The 16607-nt window shown below is 32.3% G+C and overlaps 1 protein-coding gene across 1 annotated transcript in view; it reads left to right on the forward strand.

The window, feature by feature from the left end:
• The first annotated feature begins 3175 nt into the window (after positions 1-3175).
• Positions 3176-16607, forward strand: part of LOC118187376 (uncharacterized) — a 143927-nt gene continuing 130495 nt past the window's right edge. Inside the window, exon 1 of the mRNA XM_035357588.2 lies at positions 3176-3409. Coding sequence (XP_035213479.1) covers positions 3289-3409 — 121 coding nt within the window. The 5' untranslated portion in view covers positions 3176-3288. The remainder of the gene's footprint in view (positions 3410-16607) is intronic.

Raw genomic sequence — 16607 nt, forward strand, 5'->3', positions numbered from 1 at the left:
CTTTTGGCCAGTATTTAGTGACGTTTTAATTAAACCACTTGAAATCCAGTTTTAATAAATTTAGAATATTACAGTAAATTTCTTTCTTTAAATATAACATTTAAAAAAGTTTTTCAAAATCAAAATTAAATTTTACTTTAAAATAATTTTATTAATACATTTTCCCCAAAACATTTCAATTTTTACATCCTAAATATTTTACATTCCTTAACAATTTGCAGCTTTTTTCACATAACGTTACAGTTTGCATTTTACAATTTTTTTACACATTTTCACCACAGAACACACATTTTACATTACTTAAAAATTTACAGAATATATATTTTTTTTAAAATTGATCAGAGATAGCAGCTTTACACTCAACTTCACCTTACATTAACGTCCTCTATTTAAAGTTTGCAGAACACAATACTTACATCACTTAGTTTGGCAGTGCTTCTCCACCCCCCCCTTACCAACTAGTTTGTTTTTGGGTTAAAAGTTAAATTAAAATTTACTATTTACTTGCCTTTTTAGTATTATTTAAGTATAATTTACGTATTGTTTCTTATAGATAATATCTAGTTTCTTTTTGATTTATATGCATATTTCGTGTAGGGGAAGTTTCTGTAGGCAAGAGTTTCTAAACAACTTTGGTTTTCTAAAAATTTGTTTTCTACTCTTATTTAATTTTTTTATTTTTTAATTTTAATTCTTGTCTTTTAATTTATAATTTTTCATAATGCGACTTGTTTAAATTTCTTTTTAGTAAAATTCACCACATTTGGTTTTCTTTTGGTTTTGACTTTTATTCTTGCCTACATGGATGACGAAACACGAATTGAATGATTGAAGAGTTAAGTTTGGAGGCAACTTCCGCTTGATAAGTCTGTCTCCTGCCAGCTCAACAATCATTCACTTATGCATTTTTCTAATTAAGTTTTTTAGGATTAAATAATTTTTGGAATTTTATATTTATTCGTGGATTTTGATACATGCACTTGATTTACATATGCTCTCAGAATTTAAATGATATTGTAGATTAGTTCGCAACAATAATTTATTTGCTTGCATTAAATTTCATTTAAATTTAAATTTGCTTTCAATTGTCTTTTTACGAATAGAGAATGTTTGTTAAATTCAAATTAGTACTTTATAAGGTATTTCTCTAGCCTTCTTAGCATGCTTTCGTAGTGTAGTGGTCTGCTCGCTGGGTGCGTATTTCAGAGGTCCGTGGTTCGATTCCCGGTGAGGGCGTTGCTCATTTTTCATCTCTTCCTGCTTCCAAATAACCTAATGACTCTACAGTGGCGTCCGAATTAAATGGGTAGTGGATGATGATTCTCCACACCCAGGATTTGGCGATTAGGTCCCCCCCAAAAAACCCCAATCATCCTTTAAGAGAGGGAGTATATAAGGTATTTCTCCCACCTTCTTAGTATGCCTTCGTAGTGTAGTGGTTTGCAAGAGGCGGGAGCGTATTCCAGAGGTCCATGGTTCGATTCCCGCCGAGGACATTGCTCATTTTTCATCTCTCCTGCTTCCAAAAAATACCTAATGTCTCTGCAACTTAATGGTAAATTTCCGTTCTCTGTGAATAAATACTCTTATTTGGCAGATCTACAGGAACAGATGCATGGGTTGTCTTTCTCCTCCATTCTTTAAGGCAGTTAAAAGAGAAAGATTAAGGGGGGGGAACTGTGGTTGAAAGCTTTAGATTACTGTCTAACAATTCAAAGAAGAATTCATCATTAAAAAATTAAAAAAAAAATTAAATGTAAAATTGCTTACAAATTTTTCGTGCTTTTCTCAAAATTAAATTTACTGCTGGCAGCTGATGAAAATAAATCTTTGCCCAGAAGGGCTATTAATTTCGTTTTGGCATTTTGCGTTAGTTCACTATAAATGTCGGTTCAAGTTTCAAATTGTTGCCACCAAATATTAGAACCCTGTGTTATAATTAAAGAAATTAAATAATGAAGAATCTGCATAAGTGTATGTATTTTTCTCGCATTGTGATAAAACAACGGTACATAGAGCCATCAAATTTTGAATAACGTACGTCTAGACCAGAATATGGGCACCTGGAAGCACGAATTTGGAATTTGAAATTTGTTTTATTGTTGATTTAATATTTTGTAACATTTTAACGAATATTTTATTAACAAAATCAACGATTTCAAAGCGAGCAATGGCAAGACTGTACGAAAAAAAAATTTATCTCCAGCGCGCGAGACTGTGTATCGGAAATTCTAAAGATATGCTCATTTTAAAAGTGTTTTGCGATATTGCTATTGAATTGAAGTTTGGGGTTTAAGTGCGGAGAACATGATATTTAATAAATAAAGGTAACACACAGAATGTCCCCCCCCCAAAAAATCGCCCTTTTAGGTGTAATATAAAATCTGAAATCATACAGATTTTTTGTTTGTTTGTTTTATTAATTAAAATTAAAATTTATTTCAAAATAATTATCAGTTTTAAAATATCCGTTTATTTCTACCCCCTTTTATTTCTCCCGTAAAATGATATAAACCTCAAAAAGCCGAATTACTGTTTGAATACAATTAAACAGAGAGAGAGAGAAAAAAAAAGAGAGGGTTTCAGTGTATATGTTATTGACAAAATTTCTTCACAACCTTTAGATATTATTTTGAATGTAGACGGTAGTGTATGCAAGAAGAATAACAAATTTTGTACTTGACAAGTTATTGGATGCTAGATGTCTGTTTTGTTTATGACACGCATGGTATACAATAATACTTGTAGCAAAATACTGTCAAAAGGTCTAGACATAGTAAACTTTTTAAAAAAATTAACTTGCATTGTATTGAGAATTGTATTTTTATAAAAGCGAAGATAAATGAAAGATCTTATGCATCCTTGTTTTGCAACACCTTCAATTTCTGTCAAACGCGATTTTATCATAGAATGAATACAATGAACAGAGGCATAGGTAAACAATTTTTCTTAGTTTCCAGTTAATATCGCGTTTTCACTGTCAATTAGCTGAGTTCTTGATAAAAGATTTTACTGAATTTATTCAATTTTAAGAAAGAACAATCATATAACTGTTTATTTTCGTTTTAATTGACATCTCTTGCCAAAATAAGCGATAGTGCAAGAAAAATGGCAACCCGTTACTGACAAGAATTTCGTTTCTAAAATAAAGCGAGCGGTAGACCGGTTGAATGAAACATAACTAATCTCGTGAATCGTATAGATAGCACGTGTCACAGGCGCTGAGAGTTGAAAGTATTCTCTTTTTACATAAACTGTTTTTACTTAAATTTTAAACATATTTATAAAATGGCGCGGACAGTTATTAAATTTTGGTTATTCACAGTTTTGTTTTTGTCCACATCTGGAATATTTTCTGGAAAAGTGCCGACAGTTTATGATGTATTACAATTAGTCTATCAAGTCTGTTGTAAGTAATATTTAATTTTTCTTTATTCTCTATTAATTATATCCTGTTCTGTAATAATGCTAAAAAGCTTTGAAAAATGTTAGACTATTGAATTCTTAGTAACTACTAATTTTGTGCTTTAACTTTTTACGTATTTTGGAAGGTATCTTTTACTTTTTAGGCACAATGAACAGTTTTCTAATTTATAAATGGGATGACTTTTTTTTTTTTTAAATGAAAAAAAATTATAATCAACTTTTGTATTATATTTAAAGGTATTACGATAAAAGTGCTCATCGAATCATCATTTAAAATATATTTATTGATGGAATACATTCTGCTATTTATAAGTGGTGCATAATGTGTTCTAAATGTAATAATATAAGCTTAATTTACATACAACATTGTAAGAACAAACGGTATTTTGAAGTTCCGATAAATGGCTAATGTTAAATGTAAAAAAGGAGACTTTTAAAAACAAATTGCAGTAACAAATTGCATTATGGAAATTTCACATACTTGTTTACTCGTGTATCGCTATTTTTTAAAAAATTTTAAATGCATGAAAATTAAAAACTAAAACCATATAAAATGTAACTGCTGCTCTTAAGCACATGAAGCTAAATCTTTATCCCCGAATAACATAAAAACTCAATTAGTTTTAGTTTTAGTTTCAAGTTCTTGCATTTGGTTCCAGATTTCTTTCTTGAACTCTAAAGGGTATACAAAGTAATATGCCGAAATATATATTATCGTTTAAGCAATGTATTATATATATATAAAACCGAAAGATTTCAAATTTTAAATTAGTTCCAAAAGGACTTTTTTTAACGTTTTGCGTGTTACCTTTATTTATTAAATATCATGTTCTTTGCATTTAAACCATAAAATTCAGTTCAACAGCAATGTCGCAAAATAATTTTAAAATGAGCATATCTTTAGAATTTCCGATACACAGTTCCGCGCGCTGGAGGTAAAATGGTTTTTTCCCCTGTAGAGTGTTGCCATTGCTCGCTTTTAAATCGTTGAGTTTTACAAAATATCAAATCGATAATAAAACAAATTTCAAATTTGGTCTTCCAGATGCTCATATTCGCAGTAGGATTACATCATTCAAAATTGGATGGCTCTAGGTACCTTTGTTTTATCACAATGCGAGAAACGTACATATATTTATGCAGATTCTTCATTATTTAATTTCTTCAAATATAATACAGGGCTATAGTATTTGGTGGCAACGATTTGAAAAGTGATACAGCCTTTTAAATTTTTCAACGCAAAATCGTAAAACGTAAAAATAACAGTCCTTCAGGGACAAAGCCCCTTTGGACTAAAAAGAATAGGAAAAAGAAAAAGCAGAAGTATTATAAAAAAAAGGCTTGCAATCTGTATATTAAATCCAAATATGTTAGTACTGGAAGGAAATTAAGAAATTTTGCGCAGAAACCTAATTTATTCATGACACTTGTAAGAATAAAAAGATAAAAAGAATCTGAAAGCTTTCAGCTTTCATATTACGCCCAAAGGTGCGTTTTTAAAATTTAGACATACATATACGTTTCGAGAGCATTTGGGCTAAAAATATTTAAAAACAGCATATCTTTAGAACTGCCGATAGATAGTCTCGCGCACTGGAGATAAAAAGTTTTATTCCGTACAGTGTTGCCACTGCTCGCTTTGAAAGTTTTTTTAATCAAAGATTCGTTAAAGTTTTATAAAATATGAAATAGATTATAAAACAAATTCTAAATTCTAAATTTGGGCTTGCAGGTGCTCATATTCGGATGGAGGACTACGTTATTCAAAATTTTATGGCTCTAGATACCTTTGTTTTTTCAGAATGCGAGAAACAAACATACATTCACGCAGATTCTTAGTTATTTTATTTATTTAAATATAACACAAGATGATATCATTTGGTGGCAACAATTTGAAAAGTGATTCAGAGCTTTTAGTGGTTCGATGCAAAATGCCGTTTCGAGACTAATAGCCCTTCTGGGCTAACGCCACTTTGAGCAAAAAATAGCAGTTGTTGCATATTGTTGTTAGCATGTTCATATAAAATGAATTCTGTGGGATTTTAATTAAGTAATTATAAATTTAACACAGAGTTAGATTTTTCCAATCTTTATTCTTCTTTTGTTTTTCTAACAGCCACGGTTGCATCAAAACAGTTTTTTTTCACACTAAATAGTTTCTTACTGTTGCCATTCTGCGGACATAAATGTTTAAATGCAAGCTTATAATTACTTCATTCTTCACTATTATTCAAGAGACTGATTTTATGACGCTGAGCAACAAATTTTAATAACATCGATTAAAAAGATCTTTTTATGCGTCGTCGATTGCAAACACATTTTTTTTGTTTTTTTTTTTGTTGAACACGATTTTTACATCAGCTTAAACGAAAAACACCTTTTTAAGCTGTTAATAAATAAATAAATAATTATACTTATCGAATACTTTTGGATAATCGTATTACATAAATTCATTTTACCGAGTATAATCAATACTAAATTTTAATACATTTCATCAAGATGAAACATTCATTTCGACGTATCAAAAATTTCACTTTATCAAAGTTTTCCTGTTTTAAAAAAATATTTGCGAACGCTGAGCGCATTAATATATAAGCTTACACAACATATAAAGAGACATCAGGATCCTGCTATAAAACGTAACAGTATCCACTGAGTATATGCTTAGATCAGATTAAAAATAATGCGGGTTACAAAGATGAATATGATGCTAAATTTATGCTCTGTTTTCATGCTAAAAGTTATTCCGGATTTCCCTCTTATGCATTTCTTTTATAGCGAACACATCATATGAGGTAAATTCAGTTAGTTGGAAGTTTCTTGCATGTGATAGAACTTTTCCGCGAACTTCCTTGAATAGATTGCTTTAAAATTTGTGTCTCTAAAATAATCTTTTGTAAAAAGATATTTTGATAAGCGAAACTACAGACTGAGAGAAAGGGAGTTTAATTGTATTACACAGTAAAATTACACTGTTAAAAGTCTAAACAAATCACGTGAGTCATTTATATATATATATATATATATATATATCCCGTTCATCAGGATTCGAATCCGCGTCGAACTACCAGATTTTTAAACTGTGGGTGTGGTAAATAAAAGAAACATGTTTACACATTTCTGAACGATTTTGATTAATGTTTAAAATATAAAGTATATTTTTTACATGTTCGATTTGATACCTTTCTTTCTGGAAGTGCATCGTGATTTTCATGACAGATTGACTTTTCGTAAAATTTCCAGGGCACTGATTTTCTTTCCTCTTCCACTACTATCCAAAGCCCATCTCAATGGTGATGGGTTTTGCTTTTAGAAAGAGCTTTTTTCAAGAGACCAAAAACACAATGGTTCATAGGTGAACTATCAGGGGACTTTGCGGGAATACGTTGAAAAGGTATACATGCAGTACCTATAGCAGTCTCCAGTTTTTCAAGGAATGCAGTGGTACTTTCCGAAGTATGACTCCTTACTTTATCTCGATGCAGTTTCACTCTTTGAAGGCCATTAGGATAAAGAAATGGCATTTCTTCATTAAATATCGGACGTAAAATTTTCTCTCGATAGTACGTTGAGTTGATTTTAACATTTTATCTTCACATTTTCTACTGTTAAGACAATCTGCGACAATCATAAACACGTTAATGAAACTTTCTTTGCATCGACGGAATCACGTTTGCACCCTTTTTTTTTTCTTCGTTTCGATAATGAATAGAAATTAATTAAAATGTTGATTTGTTGCAGTTATTTAGGTAAACCCGTGTTTCATCAAGGGTCAAAATGTATTTCCATTTATCTCCTGTTAAATAGTTTTATACAGAGTTCTACAATATGTTATTTAGCATTTTTAAGTTGTTAAATCTTGGCTTATTATTTTATTTATTGTTGCTAAAGATGTATTTAAAGACTTTGCAACTGATTTCTGCACCTTCGGGTTTTCTCTTGTTAATAATCATTTAACTTCAGAAACATTAGAAAGAGCACATACCTTTTCCGAGTATTCGTGTGGAGTCTTCTTTCCATGTAGAAGTAATGATTCACGGTTTTTTCCTTTCCGATTAATAACATTATTTTGAAGTTAGAAATTTTAATACTATGTATTTCACAACCATTTTCGAATTATGGAATTGGAATATTTTTTGTAGGAAAACCCATAAACATCTTTCAATCCGAGCTCATTTACATGCGGTATTTTGAAAAGACGAATAAATTTAAAAGTAGCAGACGATATTTCTTATTTCAAATAATTACCTGTTGCCAGAAATTTTATTCCAAAACATATATCTTTCTTTCTTTCTTTTTCTTTTCTTTCTTTCTTTTTTTTTTAATTCTGTATTGAAAAGAAAATTTTTAAATTCTGTATTGAAAATATTAAATTCTGCATTCTGTATTTAAAAATGTGTACATACCATTGTAGATTGTAAGGAACATTATATGTTTCTTTTTCCTTTATGTTTTTAAATTTTGTTGTAACTTCTTAACATTTTGACATCAGAAATGAATTTTTTTTGTAACTGAGTTCTAATGTTATTCAAAAGTTTAAAAAATTTAGTTTTATGTGTTGAGAACAACACTAGATATAATTTTCATTTAAGAAGAAAAGCGAGCTAATAGTACAATTTAACAAAGGTGCTTTTTGTATTTGCTTCTTTTTCTTTGAAATGTAGGAATGTAATGTGAATTTTTCATATTGCAGTTTAATATTTTTGTTGCTGTTGCGTTGCTTTTTGATTTTAGAACGTTTCTATTCTGCACGCTTTCCTGTGTCGGATTGCTGCAAAGGAAATTTTGTTTGAGAATTAATTCTGAAATAGCGCTTCATACTGAAAAAAAAAAAAAAAAAAAAAAAAAAAAAAAAAAAAAAAAAAAATTAATAGGAAAAGTAGAATTAATAGAATTAATAGAAAAGTAGAAAATAGAATTAATAGAAAAAGTAGAAAAAAATATTGCTTCCCTTAGACCCCACCAGTACCTGAGTGGCCGAGCTTGCTGCGTGTTTGGTTTTTGTGGTTTTTTTCATGTGTAACATGAATACGAGACAGTTTTCTCGAGAAAGTCCTCCACGAAAGCAACCATCCTCTTACACAGATAGCTTCATGGCTTTGCATATAGAAATAACCTTACCTAACTATGTTGCCCTTTAGATTATACATTTTAAATGTCGAAAATCCATTTTTGCATATTGTCATTTTGATTTGGTTTGGTTTGGTTTATTTAATTATGAAAAGCACGCAAGGGCTATTTTCCTAAGGGAAGGGATGTTTTCGTGGAGGAATTTCTAAGGGAAACTGGCTGGTATACACGTTACATATGGGAAAAACCACGAAAACGTCTCTGCAGCTAGCCCGTTGGTCTGAACTCGAACCCAGGTCTGAACAGCCTATGTTTAGCGATTTTACCGTTCGGCCGCTGGTGGGCATTATCATAATCAGGTTTCATCGTTTATACTGTAAAAATTGTTGATTTCGGTTATTTTTTTCATGTACACTGCTTATTTTGAAAAGGTACGTACTGCGTTCACCAGCGAATGTAAAGGCAAATAGTATTTTAGTATGTATTGGGCAAATCGCATCAACAGTATTTTTGCAGAATTTCATGTATATTAAAATATTTATGCAAGTTTATAAGGTATTTCTCCCGCCTTCGTGGTGTTGTGGTCTGAACGCTCAGTGCGTAATTAAGAGGTCCGCGGTTCGATTCCTGGCGGAGGCGGTTGCTAATTTTTCATCTTGCCTGCTTCCAGAAAATCCTAATGTCTCTACAAGTTTTGTATGAAGGTTTCGAACAGGTATACCGGGCCGTCTGACGTGACAGGCGCTAAAGTAAAACTGAGAGAACTGGTAGCTCTTGTTCTACAACAACAGTAAAATGCGTATATGCGATGCCTGTAGCGCAACACGCGGTTTTGCGATAGAGTGCGAAATTTGATTTACTTAAAATTTTTCATGTAAAGTACAATATAAGCTGCTGGCTGGATTAAAACAGATCAGATTTGGCCCTCGAGCCGTAGTTTGCTCACCCCTCTTCTTTACAACTAAAACAGCAAAAATCACAAGCCCCCCCCCCCCATTTTGAACAGATACGATGCATATGACTGTTACTAGCTTTTGTATAAATTCCATAAGGATTCCTTTCGAATTAGACACTTTGCATATGATCAGTGGTTTATATTCCGATGGCGTTAATGATATCAAAAAAATAAATCTTTCAATTATCATTAAATCTTGAAATTAGTTTCAAAATGTCATTATTGATGGAAGCAATTTTGTAATTCTTGTGTGTTCCTGAAGTAGCTTGGAGTGTTATTGAAACATCTGAGAGCCTTATTTTGGAGAATATGTAGATGACTACCATGATATTTTTACTGGTAGTTGCCCATTAGAGATAAGTAAAACCTCTTTTTCAAAGGAACAGACCAGAATACTCACCGCTCATTAACAGTAACCTTGAGGAGTAAGATCGGGAAAACAAAGAGTGAATCAAGATCAGCGTGCAATGATAGAGCAAAGAGCGGAATGAGTTGAACTAGGAATGGTATTGGAAGAATCGATTCAGTTGAACTGCTAATTCCGCTAATTCTTTCAAAATTTGACATTTTCAAATAAAGACGTGTCTTTGTATCGATATTCAGGCTCGAATTGCTCCCTGTTAGTGAATAAACAGCCATAAATACTTTATGGCTGTTTATTCACTAACTTCTTGTCTCTTGTGTAGATGGTAAGTTTTTCATTCAGTAATAATAGTAATTCCATTGTTTCGCTATGCACGGTTTCAATCCATTATTTCGCAGTGACATGGCTTCTATTTCTCTCTCTCGTGCACTCTGACGCGATATGCGGTAGTGAAACGCGATAAACAGAAATCAAGTGCACTTGCAATGATCAAGAACTCAAAGTTCTGTGCACCCATTTCTTGCACTTCTCTCAGAAACGGGCTTGAAATTCATTATACCAAACGATCTTTATCACAATTCTAATCCATAAAATTTTAGGTTGTTGGTAAAGTAGTATATTTATCTAACTGAGCGAAAAATATACACGAAGAAAACGTCCACGTTTGCGTATGAGTAGGAATTTTTATTATTCATATAAAAATGTTAAATATTTAGGGAATATTTATATAGTAATATTAGGGAATATTTATATAGACTATGTATACTATTATATGACTGTATTAAATATTTAGAGATTTAATATTAAATATTTAAGGAATATTTATATAGAATATGTATACATTTATAGAACTGGGGTAAAATAAAATTTATTTATATACTGTTGGAAAAAAGAAGAAAAGTGTATAGTTCATAAAAATCAAAGAATGAAATAAATATTATAGAATGTTCAGGAGTTCTTTTAAGAAACATTAAAAAATAGCTTTTGTTTTTGCATAAAAATATGAAGAAATATTTCCCGTAATTACGTGTTGGTCATTCACATCCGGGCATATTTTCATTCCATTCTTAACCTTTTTTTTTTTATCTTTAACCTTGAAGTTTGTGAGACTTTGGTCTGCTTATAATATTGCTCCAGAAACGTCGTCACAGTCTATCGCATTTAGAAATAAAAAATATAGCTAAAAATAGAATATTACGCTTATAACGGAATTCCATATTTCGCATTGACGTAAGTTCGATTTCAGCTATCAGAACAAAATGTTCATAAAAAATGTATGAACTCGTTTGAAATAAACAGATTATTCATTAAGACCTTTTTTTTTTTTTTTGGCTTTCCTTACGTTGTATTTACGCTTTTCAATATTTGTTTTGAATTTTGTTTGATTATTTCGTTGAACTTCGTATCGAATTTTATGAAGCAGTAAACATATATTACATCAAATCCCGTTTATATCGAATTTACACTTGTGATGAAATTCTAGCCTTATCTAAAGTCCTAAAGTACACCGGTTTATTTTTAAGACTATTCTTGGTAAGTCAAATCCAGCTATCATTTGACCTTTAGAGTAAAAAATGATTGATTGGTTCATTAATTTGACTCATTCATTATCATTAAATGCACTTAGAAAATATATTTTGCTTATAAACGATTTGTTCATTATTATACAGATATAAGTTTATTGTTTATTTTGATGTTATAAATGGAATTCGTTCATCCTCTGAAGACTGAAAAACGCAGCACTTGAGAAATAAGAAATATCTCGAATTTATTACGAGCTCAAAGAAATTAATGGTTTTAAATTCTTCGAATTCAGTTTGTGTTATCAATCCTTCTAGCTGATTTTTAAAAATGGTGGATTACAGAAAAGGAAAGAACATAACAAATATTAGTGTATTTGAATGATATGTCTATTTTTCAACCTATTCGACGGGAATTAGGAAGAAAAAAAAAAGACAATAAATTTAAGAAAAAAAAAATAATCATTATTATTTATTTATGATTATTTAATGGCAGTGTCTTTTTATTAATCTAGTGGAAATTCAATTAAGTCTTAGGTAGTGCTAAATTTACTTTATATTTCCATTTCGAATGCGTATGATTTTGAAATTTTAATTACAGTCATTGCCTCATATTCGCAGTTTCAGCTATGCGCAGTTCACAACGTAAGGGAAAAATGAACTTTAAATTTTAAAAATATATGCGAAGTGATAAATAGTCTACGGCTAAATACGAAATACAGCTATTAAAACGAGCTCTAAGTATTAAATTCATAAGGTAATTACGACAATATGTACGTGCATCATGGAGGTAGGAATGCGATCTTCTTACCTTCATGACGTACATACACTTTCCTAACGGATGTAACTAAATGGGAAGGGGATGAAATGTGCTCAACTCAGGAACCTCAAATAGATTTTCAGGTTACAGGTCGTGTTTTTCTTAGTTCATATCCACCACCTGATGATTATAAAAATTCAAAAAGCAACTGCGGTTATTAGTGGTCAAAACATCTGCAGCAGCCCCTCCTCCTGCACTTACACACAATTTTCCATTTAATTTCCCTCTGATCAGCTTCAATCAATCTCCTTATTTTCATTAGCGACATTTTATTGTGACGTTAGCGATATTTTACATTTATTTCTTTTTCGGAGCGCAAAAGAGTAGTGAAATTAACAGTGGCTTAAGAGAAATGATGATACATCTTATGCATTAGCGAGAAAATAAAAATTTTCGATATGAAAAGATACGAGTATAAGGAAAAAAAGGCCCTTTGCAAAAATTGCCGGGGTTTATGGTAACTAACATTCGTGAAGTGCTGAAGAACAAGGAAAACATTTCTGCTAATGTTATGTGTCATCGCAAAACTGCAAAGGCTGCCTAACGTAGCGGAGGATAAATTGCTAATAAAAGAGGAAAAATGCCTTAAATTTTTGGTTCTTGGTTCTTCTAAAGAAGATGATCTTGAAAATCTGTATCTCATTTCCTTATACCATCATCACTGTGTCTTCACAATTATCCTGCTTCCTCTTCTCATCATAGGTATTGTGCTATCGTGGTGTAATGCTTTTGATGCCTCAAAATAAATTAATAGCCATTTCAAAAGTTGACATTTTCTTATTGCATGTTAAGTTCGGAATATATATGCATAATTTTCGTTATAATAATTGCAGCCACAAAATGTTTTTTGATTGCTTTGTTGGAAAAGGAAGAGTTCTATTCCTACCATCCCATAAAACTGTTCTTTACACTACACAATGCAGGTACTATCTTAATTTCTAATTCTCCTTTTACGAATCAGCTTAAATTTTCAGACTTCCTTAACTTGACCCACCTGAAAGAGAGTAAGCGTGTACTGTTGCATTACTTTATTAACAATATATACGTAATATAGAGTGTAGCATGTTTTTTATTATTACTTACAGTTTTAACGTGTTTGATTGTGCCATAATAAGTTTCACCGACTTTATGTATGCTGTATTGAATGTCCGTTTTATATAGTAATGCTATTTGCGGTTTTGTGGGTCCGCTGTATGTTCTAGAATTAATTACCCGAAGATAACGGGTGTAGTACTACTATATTTGTTTCTTTTTATCCTTTCCCCAAATTTTATAATCTTTGTAATTCTTTAAAGAAATATAAATTATGCAGCAATTAGGCAAGTATCACATAAAATGTTAAATACTGCTTTTAAGATATATATTTAAAATCCACTGTTGCTGAACATATGATTCGAGGTTTTCCTATAAACGGAAGTAATCTTATATTAAAAAAGGCGAAAAGAAAAAAAGGTTTGCGTGATGTGATCAACGCACCCAGTTGATCAACGTTTATTAATGTTTAACAATGTCTTAGTCTAAAACAATGCGTACAGTGAAGTTTTTGATTAATTTCATGAATAGATTTATTTTGTTAACTTTATTCTCATTGTCACGCAAAGTTTCAGATATGTTGTAAAGTAAAGCCTTGATCCACCAACCCTTATTTAATATAATTTATGTATGATTTAACTTCATTTAATCTCACCGTCAAGTCTCAAAATGCAACTTTAAAATTGGATTTATTCTCTGCTATTAAATCTTCCATTGTCATTCCCATGCATTGAAAAGGGAATTTCAAGTGTTCGCTTATTCGATCCGTTACAGAAACGGGAGCTTACTAATGTTATTTAAAAACAGATTGTTGAAAGAACTGCAATGCGCGTTAATGAATGAGAATATGTGCATTATTTTGGCGTTTCAAATTTATTTTCTCTTAAGTAGAAGCACAAGTTTCTGTTACATTTTTCTAAAACTGATGTTGGTCTTTTCGAAAATGAAATTATCATAAGTTTTTTTTTTTTTTGTGCCTTATTTCCTTTATTATGTAGTTTTATGTTGATATTACACACTTTTGCAAAAACATCGAAGCACCATGAAGGAAGTGGTTGTTTTTGATGAAACTGAATATGTGTATAGCTCATACACAGATTATAAAATGATTAAAAAATCAAGTTCATAGTACCTGTTCAAGGCTCACAATCACGCATTTAGTGTTTAAATTAGTAGTTGGTCGAACCGCCCCTAGAGGCAATGCATACTTGAATTCGTCGAGGCAAGGAGTGGTAGAGGTTCTAATGTCATCCTGCGACACATTCTGCCAGGCATTCATCAGTTGTCTCTCCAGATCTGCGATATTTTGTGGTGTCTGAATCTGGCGTCCTACCATATCCCAGACATGCTCAATTGGTGAAAGGTCTGGTGACCTTGCTGGCTAAGGAAGAGTATCAACCGCACGGAGACAGTCCAGAGATATGCGAGCCGTATGTGGCCTGGCATTATCTTGTTGGAAAATAGTGATGACGTGCGATGAAGGGTAATGCAACCGGCCGCAGGATGGTATCAACATATCGTTGAGCTGTTAAAGATGTACGGGGGATGACTAGAGATGACCTGCTGTCATGAGAAATAGCGCCCCACACCATCACACCTGGGGTTATGGCTGTATGCCTTGCAAAACAAAGGCTGATTGGGACCGCTAGCCCCTTTCTATCCAGACCCGAACACGGTGGTCATTTGCTTAAAGAGTGAAACCGGGTTCATAGCGGAACACTATACGATGCCAGTCTGATGGCAGCCATGATGATCTGCTGCGACACCACTCCAGACGACTCCGCCGATGTTGTAGGGTCAAAGGCAAACGTCTTGAAGGCCTCTGTGAGCGTAACCCCGTTTTAGAGAAGCGCCTTGAGATGGTGGACGGTACCACGGGAAGTATAGACGTGGCTGTAGTGCGTTGAATAGTCGACAATGATACCGTTGGGGCGGTTCCGGCCTGGTGAACAATCATCCTATCTTGCTTTCGTCGGCAATTTCCTTGTAGCAACCATTGCTGCCAACATCTTTGCACAGCAGTGTCTGTACGCTACAGGTGGCGGCCTATTTCTCGGTATGACCACCTAGCTTCACGCAATCCTACAGTGCGACCACGTTCGAAGTCGTTTAGTTGTCTGTAAGGTCTTCGATATCGTCGTAATGGCATCTTTAGCTGCTTCTTTACGGAACTACAATGGCAGCAACAAAGAAAGAAAAATGTTCCGCCCCTGTTACTGGTTTTATACTTTGCGAACTGCGCACTAGAAATGCTCGCTATGATCGCAATTCCTGTTCATTTGCCTTGAAACTTTGATCATTTGCATGTTCGATCGAGATGTTTTTGCATACCAAATTTCGTCATGATCGCAAAAGAAGTTCTTTGTGCTTCGATTTTTTTTTGAAAAAGAGTGTATATCCATGAAATATACCTGCATAGTTTTATTTAAAAGTACTGCGAATGATGTTTTCAAGTAGTTTAAAGAAACGAAATGGAAATTATATTCTGGTTATTATTGCTTACAGAAGATTATGATTATATCACACATGTTATAACACATGTGTGATATAATCATAAACGTCCGAATAGCTTGTATAATGTAATGATTTCAGTATGTCTTATACTTTTAGTAATAAATTTTAAAGCAAAAGTTCTCATATAAGCTCATATTTTAACTGGACATTTTGCTGTATCTTAATCTTAACGAAGCACCGCATTTTCTAAATTTTTCCATTTGTTTTACTGCTGGCATAAGTTGTTGGGAAATATCTAACAGGAAATTTAGTATACATTTGTTCATGTATATCACAGCAATTATTTTTACAATTTCCTTTAATATTTTCTCATAAAACTTTCCTTTAGATAAAAACTCGCAGCTGATTATTCATAAATCTGAAGATTTTCAACTTATGACGACTAACACATGGGGGCAAAAACAAATCTTTTGAATATCATTTCACGGTTTTCCTTCTTTTGATGCTTGTTATCATTATCTATGATTTGCCACTGAAACATTATCATCATGATTATGCAAAACATTTTATTTCAGTAACTTCCCTTGATTCATATTAGCCCAGCAGGCCTGCATCACAGACGGTCAAATGGTTTCCCAGCTATCTATATTATGTACTTCAGGGAATTCACACAGCTGTAATTGAATAATGCTGTAATTGAATAAGCTGTAATTGAATAATACACAGCTGTAATTGAATAATCATCACCTTTGAAGTATGAAGAAGAAAATTAAAGCATCAGTATTTATCTATATATAAGATATGACTTCTTCTAAGTGGCCCTTTGGATACGGTAATTAACGGTGGTACATATCATCGTTGAATGATTTGTATCGGATCCTGAGTAAAGCCTGGATGCTTCTGATCGTTGTATCTGGAGTATTCCACGTCAGACGCAACCATTACTACAAACACATTTGCGTGCCA

The sequence above is a fragment of the Stegodyphus dumicola genome, chromosome 8 (genome assembly GCF_044657685.1).
Source record: "Stegodyphus dumicola isolate Sdum_Otavi_A_Nest chromosome 8, ASM4465768v1".
Lineage (NCBI taxonomy): Eukaryota > Metazoa > Arthropoda > Arachnida > Araneae > Eresidae > Stegodyphus > Stegodyphus dumicola.